Source organism: Rhamphochromis longiceps, linkage group LG4, assembly GCF_057381845.1.
Source record: "Rhamphochromis longiceps isolate RC_006_pf linkage group LG4, R_longiceps_female_GT1.1, whole genome shotgun sequence".
Lineage (NCBI taxonomy): Eukaryota > Metazoa > Chordata > Actinopteri > Cichliformes > Cichlidae > Rhamphochromis > Rhamphochromis longiceps.
This window is the reverse complement of record NC_140560.1, coordinates 27,732,615-27,749,613: the sequence shown is the minus strand read 5'-3', so window position 1 is coordinate 27,749,613 and position 16,999 is coordinate 27,732,615. Positions and strand designations below refer to the sequence as shown.

The following is a 16,999-nucleotide window of genomic DNA, read 5'->3' as shown; positions in this document are numbered from 1 at the left end:
TCCCTGAGTGTGTCGGCTGTGGAACATGCACTTCTTGCATAAATGTATCACGTTAACCATTTAAGGGATTCAGGATGAAGCACAGTCTCCTAGCTAGTCTCTGTGTGGTTTAGGGTGATGTTCCTTTAAGATTTATAAGGATCTGGGAGTGGCGTGGATAGGAAACCTATTTTTATCCCATATTTCCTTCCTTATGTTAATTAACCAGACCCAGACTAACGAATTACAGCCCAAATTAAAAGTTTGAGCATTCTGATTCAGTATATATGCACAAAAAGAAAAGGTGGAGCAGAGAAGTATTCACATTTTGACCTTTTGGGATAACTTTGGAAAAGTATTTGGAATAATCTGACAGTTTAACCAACAAGCTGAATATTTGATTTGGACATAGATCACTGGGTGAGTTTGTCAGCTGCTTGGCTTGTGAGTAATTGTCTGTATATCAGAAATGCAATTTTTTAAAGCAGTGCAAGCTGTGAAAGAAAGTGTGTAATTTTCACAATATGTCAAGTAAACTTAGAAGTGCTTTATCCCTCCATTCTGTTTAATACAAAAAGTGTTTTTAGCTCGGCCAGTGGTTTCCTATCATGCTGAACAGAACATTAACTTAATTTTATAAATAGTTTTAATACTGAGAGTCAGAAAGTAGGAAAACTCAAGACGCTTTTCCCATAATTCCCGAACATCCCATTTTGGAGTTACTGTTAATCTTGCAATGTCCAACACCATTGCAAGAGATCATGGGTAGAGCAAATGAAATTTGGCCCATTTTGACATTTGCTAGTATAAAACTCCCCAAAATGTTCTAAACTGACCCAAATTGTACACGAAAGCCTTACATTTTTCTGAAAGCTCCAAATTTGATCTTGTTTTACAGGTGCTGCAAATCTTTGTACACCGAGGCTGATCTAGGTCAGACTGGACCTGTATATATCCAACTAGTTTCATTGTAGTTGGATATATACAACTGTGTCTATGAATGCAAAACTGTGCATTCATAACTTCGTAACTGCCATTTTAATGATTATCAGCTGAGGACCTTCAATGATAATTTTGACTCCTGTGCCTCACAACATCTAATGCAAATCCTGAAACTGAACTTTTTCTGGATGTTCCTGAATGACACCTCATCTCCTCCATCCACCTCCATCATCCTGCATGCTGTCTGCCACAATGCTGGGCTTCCTCATGCTCATCTTTTCACTGTGTGGTGAGTGCTGAAGACATCTCTGTGGATCTGACATACTGTGTATTAATTTATTTAATAATGGTTAGAGACAAAACTTTTAACTTTCCCTTTTAACTTCACGCTTAGTTTATTGTTGGAAATTTAATTTCAATGGCCTCCATGAGTTACAAGTAAAGGTAACTGGAAAAAGCAAAAATAAAAAGAATGATTTGTAAATACTGAGATTTGAACAAAAGACAAAAACATTCAAATTATTATTGATGGAAGAGTTACAGGTATGTGTTATTGCGGAACAAACTTCTGGGCCCTATTTCAGGAAGCCGGTTTAGTGCAAACTCTGAGTAAGTATACCCTGAGTTAACGAAAACTCTGGGTTTTCGGTTTCACAAAGCGAGTTCAGATGAAGCCTCAGTGAGTCACTATGACGACACACTCCGTGAAGCTAACCTGCCCCCTAGCAGGTTTACTTCAACTAACCCTGACGTTCTCCGCCTCTTTGTCAGAAACCTGACTGTAGGAAGTGTCAGACATGGCGTGCTCCTTCCTTGAAGAGCCAGTAGATGTTGAAGCCCAAATTCTCCGCAGAGCTCTCCGCCGGGAGAGAGTGATTAGAGCGCGTTCGGACATTTTATCATTTCCTGATGATTTTCTGTGTGAACGTTACCGTTTTTCAGCACAATCTATAATTTATTTGAATAACATCCTCAGGTCTAATATTGCTCATGTGACACATCGCGGACATTCTCTCAGTTCTGTACATATTATTTGTATTGCACTTCGGTTTTTTGCAAACGGGAGCTTTCTGTATAATATTGGTGACGCTGAGCACGTTTCCAAGGCTACCGTCTGTCGAGCAGTCAGGAATGTTACAGTTGCACTGAAACGTCTCCTGTACTCGTCTGTGGTGTTCCCCGGTCATAGACCCACACGATTTATCAAAGAGGGATGCCACAAAATTGCAGGTATCAGGATGAACAAAACTTAATCCATGATGTGGTGATATTTGAACTACTACTTAAATTTTACATTTATTCTCACGGTTCCCAGGCGTGATTGGCTGTATAGATGGCACTCACATTCCAATCATTGCTCCTTCAGTAAATGAAGGAGACTATGTGAACAGGAAGTCTTTCCACAGCATTAATGTACAGGTACATAGTTCCCTGTAGCATTTCAAACTAACAAATTATTTCATTATAGTAATGGATGCTAATTTGTGTTCTCTGCACTGTGAAGATCATATGTGATGCTGCCAACATTATCACAAATGTGGAAGCCAAGTGGCCAGGCTCTGTGAGTGGTGGTGGTGGAGGACCCCCACCTGTTTTTCGGGCCTCCGCTTTTTTTCTGTTGGCTATAACGGTTCACATTTGAGCATACAGAGTAAGCAAATATGTACTTGTAATGTGCTCAGATAATTTCAATAAGTGCTTACAGAGGGGAAATTAATGTAGCCTCTAACTGCAATTGATTTACATCGGACAAACAGACCAAGCACTATGGCCCATGATACAATTACACCTTACCTGTTTGGACTATATTTTTATATTTCATTTTTACTTGCTGCCAGGAACGTTTGGGGCCTGTTGGGTTGCACCTGCGCTCACATCACATCACAAAATCAAATGTATAAAATAATAAATAAAATAAATGATAAAATAACGTGTTAAATGGGTGGAAATCCCTCGATCAATGTTTAAATTAACACTCACGCATTGACTCTGTCGGCTATGTTTTGCCATGCATGCTCCCTTTCTTTTGCAGCTGAGGCTGTGTTACTTTTTTTCTGCAAAATTTGCATGTTATCGGCATATGCTGCCATCAGAATTTCGGCCTCAAGCGCTGTAAAATACATTGACCGCGCCTTCTTTCCCTCCGTCTCCATGGTGACTCGCTTAATCTGTGCTCCACTAATCAGGGCTTTATGTATCCTCGTGCGCGCGTTTAACTTGGGGTTAAAGCAACTCCGCGTTGATTGAACTAATTGTTATCAGCCTTCCTGAAACCGAATATTCCGAGTTGGACAGTTCGGGGTTACTCAACCCTGAGTATCGTTTTTCACTCTGAGTTTTCTAAACCGGCTTCCTGAAATAGGGCCCAGATCTCAATCAATAAAGTGAGTGTGGTGGTCAACAATTCATGGGTCTGTCGGTTGAAACTTTGCTCACTGGAAACTTTATGACCAGTAGGAGCTACAGTAGCGTTACTTACCTGCAACTGACGCGAAAACAATGAGAGGATCATCACACAACCCTTCAATAACACAACACAACAAATAAGTCCAGTATCCTGAGAGTCAACATAACCAGAGAGAAAAATGTAGTTGAGTTCAGATGTGAAGCTCAGCTGGACTTTGGACTGCATGGACCAAAACTTCATGCCATTTCTCAAACACACAGTGTTTCAGACCACTGTAAGTAAATATCCTAATGTTTCTAGGAAAATACAACATTCACTTAATTTTCCAATTTTGAGTCAGTAAAACAATGTCAAAACCAGTGTAGTTAGGTGCCATATATCTATATCTATATATATATATATATATATCCAGAGGTGTGGACTCGAGTCACATGACTTGGACTCGAGTCAGACTCGAGTCATTAATTTTATGACTTTAGACTTGACTTGAAAAAATGTTCTAAGACTTGTGACTTGACTTGGACTTTTACACCAATGACTTGGGACTTGAATTGGACTTGAACCGGTTTACTTGAAAAGACTTGATATTTTACCCCAAATATAAAATTTAACACGCATATTATATAGAGATTGAAAATGTGACGTCATTCACGGGTAGAACCGCAAAGGATTCTGGGAACTCGTGGCAAGAGGTACTAGCGCACGCAGGCTTTCAATTGAAATCAGTCACACAGCGATAAAAAGAAACACAAAAATGGCAAGAAGCCGTTGTATTATTAACTGCAATAGCCGGTCGCATGACAGCCACGGGAAGCCGATGGGTAAAGAGATCGGTTGTTATCGGATTACGTCGTTGAAGAGAAATTGTTCAAGCCATGTTTCCGAAGTGACAAACAGGCGACGGATGGCCTGGATTGCAGCCATTCAAAGATCAAATATAACGTCCCAGAACACTCCAGCTCACAGGTTAGTCTGCTCCAAGCATTTCCACAAAGGTCAGTCTGCTGTTGTAGTTAATGCGTCATTTTTCTTAACATAATTGGTGATATAGGTTACAAGCAAGTCTGGCGCTGAACAGAAATTGTCGCGCTATGCTCCTTTGTTTATTGTGCATAAATAGTGAATTGTCCTGACACAATATTGCGTTTCGCTTCTGTTATTATGGTACACTGACAAAAACATATACTTTTATTCACAGGGTAAAACAGTTGTTTTGTATCACTAATTGTCCAGTACGATTACAGCATACAGTATTATTGTCACTGCTACATTTCTGTAACGCGTACCAGAAATTATTTCCACTACTAATTAATGATCGTTGAGCTCAAAGGTCCTATTAATAAACGGTTAACGAATGTGTATTTATGATGACGATTTGTGAGACTGGTAAACTTATGATACGTACGATGGTCTTTCGTTCTACACGGTGCATTTCAAGGTCCTGTACCCATCCGTCGGTAAACTGTACCTGGGCTTGTTGCAGTGACCTGAAGTTACTAAACTTCATGAGTGTATGCACTCACTCCAAGAACCGTATGATTATAAATATGCATATAAATATGCTACGATGAGATAGCTGACTTCATCTAACTAGCAAATGTTTTCCAGGCTACGTTGGTGATGCAGTTTTTTTTAAATGTGTATGATATTTTTGTCATGCGATTTTAAAGCCGGTGTTGTGCCAAAAAGTGATTGTCTGCCAAAAACTGATTTCCAATGTTTCTGTGTATTTTTTATGTGTAATATCTTTACGTATGTTTGTAAATAGACTTCGGTGAACAGGGTTTACAAAGGGGTTATATAGAGAATTAAAACAATATCTGTTTTTCAAGTATCTTTACAACTCTCTGCTATTATACTTACAGTATAACCAATCCGGTCCTTTATCCCCACTTAAAATATTTTTACAGAAATATTGTAATATTTGCTGCCATGTCTGCTGTCCTCTTGGCCAACTTACCTCTTACAAAAGACATTTTTAATGTTAATGAGATTTTTTTAACTGCATAAATAAAGGTTATATAAAAGTCACTGCCAAAAACTGATTGCGGCTTCTACCTTGTTACACGAATGTTGTTTGTGGCTCAAGATGACTTTATGTCATCCATGAGGGATGCATTTGACATATGTTTCACATATTATAGCCCAACAAGTTACTTATAGCAGTTTAAATACGAGCAATCAGTTTTTGGCAAATACCGGAAATCAGTTTTTGGCAGACAATCACTTTTTGGCACAACACCGGTCCTACAACCGCATCCAAGAATGACATGCAGCTTATCTCAGAAATGTCGGTGAAAATTATTCTTGGAGCTAGGTTTAATTGAGCTGCATTCTAAAGAGGTGCAATTTCACAATTTGTGTATATTTTCTAAGTTCACTATTTTGTCATGTGTTGAGAAAAACACAGATTTAAAAATTACATGGTCTAATATTTACATTTAGCATAACTGCAACATGCTTTTTTTCGTTTTTTTTAATGACTCGAAAGGACTTGAAATTCAAAATTTCAGACTTGTGACTTGACTCGGACTTTTACACCAGTGACTTGAGACTCGACTCTGACTTGCCTGACATTACTTGAGACTTGACTTGAGGATAAAGACTTGAGACTTACTTGAGACTTGCAAAACAATGACTTGGTCCCACCTCTGTATATATCTCTATATATATATATATATATATATATATATATATATATATATATATATATATATATATAGATAGATATATATAGATATATATATATAAAAAAAAAAAACACCCAGCACGCCCCTGCGGGCGGTTTATCCTTCAAGCTCGGGTCCTCTACCAGAGGCCTGGGAGCTTGAGGGTCCTGCGCAGTATCTTAGCTGTTCCCAGGACTGCGCTCTTCTGGACAGAGATCTCCGATGTTATTCCCGGGATCTGCTGGAGCCACTCGCCTAGCTTGGGAGTCACCGCACCTAGTGCTCCGATTACCACGGGGACCACCATTACCTTCACCCTCCACATCCTCTCGAGCTCTTCTCTGAGCCCTTGGTATTTCTCCAGCTTCTCGTGTTCCTTCTTCCTGATATTGCTGTCATTCGGAACCGCTACATCGATCACTACGGCCGTCTTCTTCTGTTTGTCTACCACCACTATGTCCGGTTGGTTAGCCACCACCATTTTGTCCGTCTGTATCTGGAAGTCCCACAGGATCTTAGCTCGGTCATTCTCCACCACCCTTGGGGGCATCTCCCATTTTGACCTCGGGACTTCCAGGTTATACTCGGCACAGATGTTCCTGTACACTATGCCGGCCACTTGGTTATGGCGTTCCATGTATGCCTTGCCTGCTAGCATCTTGCACCCTGCTGTTATGTGCTGGATTGTCTCTGGGGCATCTTTACACAGCCTGCACCTGGGGTCTTGCCTGGTGTGATAGACCCCAGCCTCTATGGATCTTGTACTCAGAGCTTGTTCTTGTGCTGCCATGATTAGTGCCTCTGTGCTGTCTTTCAGTCCAGCTTTGTCCAGCCACTGGTAGGATTTCTGGATATCAGCCACCTCCTCTATCTGCCGGTGGTACATACCGTGCAGGGGCCTGTCCTTCCATGATGGTTCCTCGTCTCCCTCCTCTTTCTTGGGTTTCTGCTGCCTGAGGTATTCACTGAGCACTCGGTCAGTTGGGGCCATCTTCCCAATGTATTCTTGGATGTTCGTTGTCTCATCCTGGACTGTGGTGCTGACACTCACCAGTCCCCGGCCCCCTTCCTTCCGCTTAGCGTACAGCCTCCGGGTGCTGGACTTGGGGTGAAACCCTCCATGCATGGTAAGGAGCTTTCTTGTCTTTATGTCAGTGGCTTCTATCTCCTCCTTTGGCCAGCCTATTACCCCAGCAGGGTACCTGATCACGGGCAGGGCGTACGTGTTGATGGCCCGGATCTTGTTCTTACCATTCAGCTGACTCCTCAGGACTTGCCTGACCCTCTGCAGGTACTTGGTGGTTGCAGCCTTTCTAGCAGCCTCTTCATGGTTCCCATTTGCCTGCGGGATCCCCAGGTACTTGTAACTGTCCTCTATGTCTGCAATGTTGCCTTCTGGTAGTTCAATCCCCTCAGTTCTGACTACCTTCCCTCTCTTTGTTACCATCCGACTACACTTCTCCAGTCCGAACGACATTCCAATGTCATTGCTGTATAGCCTGGTAGTGTGGATCAGTGAATCGATGTCTCGTTCACTCTTGGCATACAGCTTGATGTCATCCATGTACAGGAGGTGGCTGACAACTGCTCCGTTCCGTAGTCGGTATCCGTAGCCAGTCTTGTTAATGATCTCACTGAGGGGGTTCAGGCCTATGCAGAACAGCAGTGGGGACAGAGCATCTCCTTGGTAGATCCCGCACTTGATGGTGACTTGTGCTATGGGCTTGGAGTTGGCCTCTAGTGTTGTACGCCACATCCCCATTGAGTTCCTGATGAAGGCTCTTAGGGTCCCATTGATCTTGTACAATTCTAGGCATTCCAGTATCCAGCTGTGGGGCATTGAGTCATAGGCCTTCTTGTAATCAATCCAGGCAGTGCACAGGTTGGTCAGTCTGGTCTTGCAGTCTCGGCTGACTGTTCTGTCTACCAGTAGCTGGTGTTTTGCGCCTCTGGTATTCTTGCCAATTCCTTTCTGTGTCCCACTCATGTATTGACCCATGTGCCTGTTCATCTTAGCCGATATGATGCCTGACAGGAGCTTCCATGTAGTACTGAGGCAGGTTATTGGTCGGTAGTTGGAGGGGACCGGTCCCTTCTTGGGGTCCTTGGGGATCAGGACCGTCCGACCTTCGGTTAGCCATTCCGGGTGTCTCTCGTTAACTAGCAGCTGGTTCATTTGTGCTGCCAGACGCTCGTGGAGTGCAGTCAGCTTCTTTAGCCAGTAGGCGTGAACCATGTCGGGCCCTGGTGCTGTCCAACTCTTCATACTGGAGACCCTTTCTTGGATATCTGCCACTGTAATGGTTACTGGACCCTGTTCAGGGAGGTCGCTGTGGTCTGCCCTCAGATCCACTAGCCACTGAGCATTGCCGTTATGGGTTGCGTCCTTCTCCCATATGCTCTTCCAGTATTGCTCTGTCTCCAGCCTTGGTGGTGCTGTTCTCTTATTATTGTTCCCCTGCCCTTACACCTTTGCTGGTTCTGTGGAGAACAGCTGGTTTATTCTCCTGCCTTCTATCTCTCTGGTGTACCTCCTCAAGCGGCTGGCCAAGGCTGTGAGTCTTTGCTTGGCAGTTTCCAAGGCCTCAGGTATGGACAGCTTGCTGTATTTCTTATGCACCTTCTTTGTCGCACCTTTCTGCAACTCCGTTAGTTGGCTAACCTCCCTCCGTGCTACTTTGATCTTGGCCTCTAGCCTCCTTCTCCATGGAGGGTACTGCCCCTTGTGGCTGTTCAACTTGTAGCCAAGCATCTCACTGATCACTGCTGCCGTATTGTAGATCAGCTTGTTAGTGTCGGTAATCGTGGTTGTAGGTATTGCCCGTAGTGCTGCATTAACATCATCTAGCAGACCTTCTGAGGGTACTTCACGTAATCTTGGTAACCGGCTACGGGGTATCCAGGTTTCAAGCTTGGCCATTATCCTATTTTTCAGGTCAGTTCCTCTCGCACTCAACGATCCTTCTCCTATCGCACTTGGGGCTATGTACCCAATCTCGGGTGGGGGTGATGATATCTCCCCCCTGACCTGGCGTCCTGACTCCTCCTTGCCGTAGCATTTGTGTTGTACCTCGTCAATCTCTAGCTGTGAGAGCAGTCCCTTCTTTCGAATGTTGGAACACTGAGCTACTAGTTGTTTCGCCGTCATTGTGGATGTTGGGTATCGAAGAATCCATAGGTCCGTCATCCTATTCATGTAGCCCCTTCCGCCGGGGTTACTTGCGTAGTAGCATTCCAACAACGCCCTGTTTTCGTCTCTTGCCCACCGATGCCTTCTTGTTCCAGTAGCCCACTTTTCGCCAGGGTGCCCTGGTTCCTCAACACCTGACGCGGACCTTGTTGATCCGGGCGACGTCCGAGCCGGCATGCCTTCATATTTATCTGTCTCGCTCATGTCTGCGGTAGGCTCGCTTAGCATAGGGGGTCTAGCCTTAGGACCCTTACTGGATACAGACGCCCCAGGCAGGAATCGAACTTGCGATCCTCTGTTCCAAAGGCGTGTAGTCTAACCACTACGCTATCCAGCTGCTCTCTCTCTCTCTCTCTCTCTCTCTCTCTCTCTCTCTCTATATATATATATATATATATATATATATATATTAGGGGTGCAACGATGCTCGTATCGATATTGAACCGTTCGATATAGTGCTTTCGGTTCGGTACGCATATGTATCGAACAATACAAAATTTGTAATTTATTTTATCAACTTTCCTTCTGACGATGCTGTCTGTGTTGAGCGCTCAGTGAATTTGCGTTCGACTACTCCACCTAGGCTGCACTGTCGAGCGCAGATCCACTGAGCGTTCAACACAGACAGCCTCGTCAGAAGGAAGAGCGCAGGGCAAGCTAGCGAGACAGAAGTTAAGCTCTCCTTGCAACATGGCAAATTGAACCTCCCCCACCCTCATTCAGATCTGGCGTTTGGAATTATTTTGGTTTGCATGTGACGTATGACCCTGAAGGTAAGCGCGTCATGGACTAAAGTAAAACAGTATGTTGGATGTGCCACGCAATGCTCAATTACATGGGTGGGAACTAGTGTGTTAGCGCAGTTAGCTCGTTAACGTGTTGGCCATCTAGCCCCACGCACAGGCGATCAGGGGTAGCTCGTTAACGGCGATTTGCCGTGTTGTGGCGTTAACGTCATTTCAACGAGATTAACGCTGACAGCACTAGTGGGAACACAACGAATATGACTGCACATTTACGCCGACATCATCCTAGTGCAAAGACAAGTGGAAGCAGACAAAACCAACAAGCATGCATGCTACAAACTTTACCCGAGTCATTTAGACAGCCGTTAGCACATGATTCTCCTTATGGGGACCTGATATGTTTAATATTGTGGCGAGCTCAGACAAGGAGAAGACGGAGGTGTCGTTTGGTCTTGCTTCCCGTGAGCTAGCCAGGGAGCACAGCCGTTTATTGACATCTGAAGAAGAACACTGCCGCTAGCTAACTGCTCAGCGCGGCAACCGCACAGCAACAACAACACACAGGGCGCCCTCTGACCCCGGAAGGACACACCGTTGCAGCGAGAGGGCGTCACCCGTCACTATGGCAACATAAACAAAACATAACTGTACAAACAGAACCCCGAACAGCCCTGACCCGCTACAATATGCTGCTGAGAATATAGCCCAGAAGAAGCGTATAGTATAGCTTTTATTTTGGAAAGAGCCATTTCTCTGTAATAAACTCTCCTTTTCAAAGATGAGTGATTCCTCAATCAGATACAAGGCTTGCAAAATCGCTAGCCCGACGTCCCGGGGCTAGTGATTTTTCCAGTCGGGCTACCAAAATCTATCTCTGCCCTGCCCGTCGGGCTATTGTAGGAAGGAAAAATATATGTCAATGCTTTTGCATTCTTTCGGAAATGTAGCTGGGTAATTATGTCATTGGCATCGGTGAGCCACTGTCAATATGTGACATATTAAAATCGCGTTTGAATTTGCGCTTGTTTTTTGTTTTCACTTTGCAAATGTCCAGGTGCCTTCTTTTGGCGCACCGGCCGGTCACGACCGGCGGGGGAAAAGTCACTCGGGTCAGAACATGGGGTGCCACCATCATCCCACTTCTGACACCAATGTGGCGAGCTCAGACAAGGAGGAGACGGAGGTGTTGTTTAGTCTTGCTTCCCGTGAGCTAGCCAGGGAGCACAGCCGTTTATTGACATCTGCAGAAGAACACTGCCGCTAGCTAACTGCTCAGCGCGGAAACCGCACAGCAACAACAACAACAACACACAGGGCGCCCTCTGACCCCGGAAGGACACACCGTCGCAGCTAGAGGGCGTCACCCGTCACTATGGCAACATAAACAAAACATAACTGTACAAACAGAAGCCCGAACAGCCCTGACCCGCTACAATATGCTGCTGAGAACATAGCCCAGAAGAAGCGTATAGTATAGCTTTTATTTTGGAAAGAGCCATTTCTCTGTAATAAACTCTCCTTTTCAAAGATGAGTGATTCCTCAATCAGATACAAGGCTTGCAAAATCGCTAGCCCGACGTCCCGGGGCTAGCGATTTTTCCAGTCGGGCTATCAAAATCTATCTCTGCCCTGCCCGTCGGGCTATTGTAGGAAGGAAAAATATATGTCAATGCTTTTGCATTCTTTCGGAAATGTAGCTGGGTAATTATGTCATTGGCATCGGTGAGCCACTGTCAATATGTGACATATTAAAATCGCGTTTGAATTTGCACTTGTTTTTTGCTTTCACTTTGCAATCGCGCGAACTGTGTATAGAGAGCGACAGCACTGATTGGTGAGTGATGATAATTTGCGCACCAATTCCTCTGACATCGTCTTATCAATCGTTAGCTTACTATGCAAACATGACAAGTGAAATCTCCCGCAGCAAGCTTAAACATATGAGAGGTTGATCGCGCAGAGAATCGCTGACCGTTATGTGTGTGTGTGTAAAAGCAGCAGGATATATTTTAGTTCTGCTGAGCCAAATAAGACAGGTCAGGGTGAAGAAGTGACAGCCAAAGAAAAGCTTACCACAAAACGGAGAAGTTATGACAAATCAGACTATAAGGCAAAAAGAAAGTGCAGCTTTATGGTTTCATGGACAAAAGAATTTCTGTGGCTGCAATATGACGAGCTATATAACCAGGGCTGCACATAAGTGGTCCGCAGGTGCGCATTCGCTGTCAAAAAAAACCAAAAAACGCGCACAAGATATGAAGTTGCAACGCGTGTTTGCATACATAAGATTTTCTGGAGGAGGACAGACATTTATTTAAAACTCTTAAAGATGTCGAAGAAGCTCCTTTAAGCAATTACTTTGGTGTTCCTCCACCTCCAAAGAAATGTCAGAAGGAGTCCGAACCACAAAAGAAGCGCGTATTCTCGGAAAAGTGGTTGTAGGAGGTGAGCTGGCTTCAAACAAATGATGAACGCACAGAGATGTGGTGCGGAATGTGCCGTGAAAATCCCACTCTAGCGGACAAAAACAGTGCTTTTTACATGAACGCAAACGCGCGTTGCAACTTCTTATCTGGTGTGCGTCTTTTATTTTGACAGCGAATGCGCACATGCGGACCACTTATGTGCACCCGTGTAAATAACATAATGTTCTGCCGGGTGTGTTGTTGGTTTTCTCTCGATTTCTGAGTCGACAAGCGCCTTTGTTACTGGGACCAATCATTTTAAAAAAGGCCCCCAAATGCAAGAAATGCATTATCGCTCAGTCTGCAATATCTTTCCCAGAACAAACACCAATTGCAAATAACATACTAAAAATAAACCTGAAAAATCTGTTTAGAACAGCGTACTATGTTGCAAAGAGTGAACTACCACTGGCAAAATTTAACAGTCTTTGCAAACTTCAAAAAGCAAATGGCCTAGATCTTGGTTCCACTTGTCTCTTACCTGTGACTTCAGTGGAAATTTCAAATTCAGGATCTGACACAGACTGATTCATGTCCTACACAGTTCTTACAAGTTCATAGAAATTTCTGTTCAATTAGAACCAAGTATTTGAGTTGATGATTGTAATTTTTATACAATGTTGTAATTTGTTTTTCAACAATTTTTTGATTAATGTTTTGTTTCCTTTACAATATTATGCTTTAATGTATAATATTGTAAAGGAAACAAAACAGGAAACAAAACATCAATCAAAAAATTGCTCTCTTTTTTTATTCGGGCTACTTACATTTATTTTGGGCTACCAAAAACTGAAGAGTCCCTGCCCGAAGGGCTACTAGGGATTTTGAAATTTTGAGAGCCCTGAGATATATTTATTTTTTAAATTACTTTTGTTTCAGCAACATTAAATTTAAAAACTGTACTTTTGAGTTAAAATATATATTTATAATTTTAATAAATGACAAATTAAAAAGGCATGAACATTTTTTTGTATCGAAAAAATATTGAACCGTGACACCAAAGTATCGAACCGTACCGTGAATTTTGTGTATCGTTGCACCCCTATCTATCTATCTATCTATCTATCTATCTATATATATATATATATATATATAACTGTGTAAATAACAATCTTCTGTTTTCTTCTTTTTTTCAGATGCTCTTGAACCAAAGACAAAAAACAGAACTCATGTGATGTCTTCAAGTGAGGGCACTAATATTATGTTGACCTGTGAAGCTGTGGGAAACCCTCTTCCGGTCTATGGCTGGACTTGTGATGGGGAAAATATGTTGGAGAACACAAACAGTCTCAATATCACCCTAGTAAACCGCAACACAACCTGCACCTGCACAGCTCCCAGTATTCTAGGAAACATAACTAAGACATTCTATGTTCATGCTGAACCAAGAGGTACACATCCCTGTTTACCTTACAACTACTGTCCTTTTTTTTAGGGACTTATGTCTTTTCATATCCAAAATCAGTTTTAAATGTTAACATGTGTGCTTGTTAATGGCAGGTTGCCCTTTAACACTGACACCTTCTGAAATTGTTGTGAAATTTGGAGATCCAATTTTAATCAACTGCAGCACATCAGCCACAGATGTTGAAGGAATGGGCTGGGAGGCTCCATTTGGAGGTACAGGATTTGAACGCCCTCCTGTTGTCACTTGGAGGGTTGAAAAACTAGAAGAGTGGACTCCAAGTCCTTCCTGCTATGCTACTTTGGTTGATGGATCCCAGTGTACTGTGAGTCCACTCATCGCTGTTTACAGTAAGTACATGTGCACAGACTGTGTTACTGTATTATGACCTGCATGAACTGAAAAATGCATATGCAAGAAAGCAATAATTAAAGACATGCTTAGACATGATAATATCAAGCAGCTTCTAATTGATCCAATTCAAATGTTCCTTATGTGGAAATCAAAATGTGACTCTGGCACCTGCAAACTAACACTTTTAGAAATGCATGTTTCCTGTACTGATGTAATAATGTTAGACATTAAATTTGGTTTTTACATTGTAAATCAGTAATACCAAAAAATAAAAATTGTTTTATTTACAGAAACTCCAGACTTTGTGTCAGTGTCTGACATGGGTCATGTTCCGATGGTGGAGGGCAGAGAGCATGATCTGAAATGTGATGTCATCAGTGTTGCTCCTGTACAGATTCTCACAGTGAAGTGGTACAGAGGCAATGAAACTGTGCTCACAGAGACGTTTAATGAATCTACTGCGATCCCAGTAAACGCATCTTCTACCCTGAAAATCTCCACTCAGAGAGATTACAATGGATTAACTTTTAGATGTGAGGCTGAGCTACATCTCGGACCTAAAGGACCAAAGTTCCTCCCTAATACATCCTCACCACCTTACACTGCTGTTGTCCTCTGTAAGATTTCCACCCACGTATTTCATGTTTTTTTTTCCACCTCAGAGCTCTGCAACAGAATCACACGATCTTTTTAAATGATTTGTCAATATTGAATATAAATAATTTTAGATGAAAGTAAAGTTTGAAGCATACTATTTTTTATCTTATTAAATCTCTCATGTATTTCTTCCACAGATGCCCCTGAGTTCAAGAATGGAAATGAAAGCAAGGAAGTGCTCCAGGGTGAGAATGTTACTTTAAGCTGTAGTGCTGACAGTAACCCACCCTCAAACATCAGATGGATCTACACAGCTGCTGTGAATTCAAACGTGACCACTGAGGGACAACAGAAGACTATCAGTATCACAGGAATCACGTCTGCCAATGCAGGCATTTACATTTGTGTTGCTGAGAATGAAGCTGGGAGAAATACACGATTTGTCTCACTGGTGATAAAAGGTATGATTACTTTTTGGAGAACAGTTATGGAAATGTATAAAGAAAAGTGATAACTGATGTTTAAAATGAACAATATATGACATCGAGAACTGATCTTATTTTAATGTTGTTTTTATTTTGCTTATCTTACAGATAAGGTCCCTTTGCTAGTCATTGGAGTGTTGCTCGCTGTATTTGCCATTGGCCTCATCGTCCTCCTGGTCTTTATTTACTATAGAAAGAGAAAAAATTGGCATTCTTCTTTTGACATAGTATCAAATGCCACAGATGTCCCTCTGACAGTCAGTAGTAATGCTTAGGATATTTCCCTGCATTATGAAAAATGAAGTAAAATTTTAATTGCATATGTAATTTATGATTTGTCCTATAATATTGTATAAATGTACATTTAATTTTTCCATAAATTAATTCCTTGAATTAAACAACTTCATATACCAGAAAACAAATAGCAGAAATATCTAAAATAATAAGAAGGTTATGCTTTAGAGTTAATAATGTTATGTATATGTCTGCTAAACAGTGCATGAAACTGCTGTAAAAACAATTAACATTTAGCAATATTATGTCTTATGTTTGAATTAATTTTTTTTTATTGTTTTTATGTTTTTTGACCCACAGTTCATTTTAATTGTGAAATATCAAGTGTAGCCCTAACAGGTATTACTGCATTTAAACAAAGTAGTCTATGTCATATGCCAGAACTTAAAGGCGAATTATTAATGATCTGAATTAGAGGGTGATTATCTGCTAGTCCAGGACTCTCTGCCAGGGAATCACTGATTTCCAGAGTCCACAGAATACTTTTTATAACATAATTCATTGAAGAACACGGATTAAACAATAGGATGATTTTAACCAGTGGAGGCTGTCGGGTTACAGCACAGCCTCCTGGCTGGCATCCTGTGTGGAGATCAGATCGCTTCCTCTTTAAGGCTTATTACGATTTTTGAGAGTGATGTGGATAGGAAAGCTACGTTGACCTGATTTCCTTCATCATGTTAAATATTTGGAAAAACCAGGCTAAAAGCTGGCAAGCATAATTAATTGCTTAAGTGTGATGGTTATTAAACAATTAATCAGCTATATGTGTTGAAGAAAGACAAAGCTGGAGCAGTCAGTGGTTATATTGTGCTTGGATCCTATTCAACAGGACCTTCCTTCAAATTGCTGGGATAACTTTGGAAAAGCTTTTTTTGCTTTCTGAATAATCTGACTGGCCTGAAAATTGATTTTTGCAAAGAGCTTTCACTGAGAGTATAATCTGCTTCGCTTGCATGATATTAAATAGAGGAAGAAAAGAGGAAGAATGAGATTAACGGTCATAATATAAAAACTGAAAACAACTTAGAAATGGCTTTTTTTAAAAACTCAAGGGCCACCAGTTGGTGTCTAATGTTACAAAAAAGAACCCTGTAGTCAAATTCAAATTCAAATTTTATTTACCACACACACAACCATACACAGACAAGTGGTGAAGTGCTTGTTTCTGTGCAATGCCCGACCATTAAACGACGGTAAAGAATTTACAGATTTACAGATTATGACAAAATTTACAGATTTTAACTTAGAAATTTACAGTAAAAAAAGAATGCGCAAATAATGATTTAAGAGAGAAATTGGAAGAAGTGTGCAAATAAAAACAGTGACGTGATGAATGAGAGTCCAGTCCTGCACTTGGTTCAGGGCCCAAATAGCCTGGGGGAAGAAGCTCCCCCTCATTTTCTCTGTTTTGGCCCTTGGGGAGCGGAAGCGCTTCCCAGACCTCAACAGTGAAAAGAGTCCAT

At 42.0% G+C, this 16,999-nt stretch overlaps 1 protein-coding gene across 1 annotated transcript; it reads left to right on the top strand.

Annotated features, from left to right (window-relative positions):
• The first annotated feature begins 941 nt into the window (after positions 1-941).
• Positions 942-15,514, top strand: LOC146671860 (vascular cell adhesion protein 1-like). The gene is made up of 6 exons (XM_085404261.1): positions 942-1,210; positions 13,535-13,789; positions 13,899-14,153; positions 14,448-14,774; positions 14,952-15,215; positions 15,348-15,514. Exons 1-6 carry the CDS (start codon positions 1,120-1,122, stop codon positions 15,512-15,514), a joined length of 1,359 nt encoding a protein of 452 aa, XP_085260387.1. The 5' UTR covers positions 942-1,119.
• Positions 15,515-16,999: the final 1,485 nt, after the last annotated feature.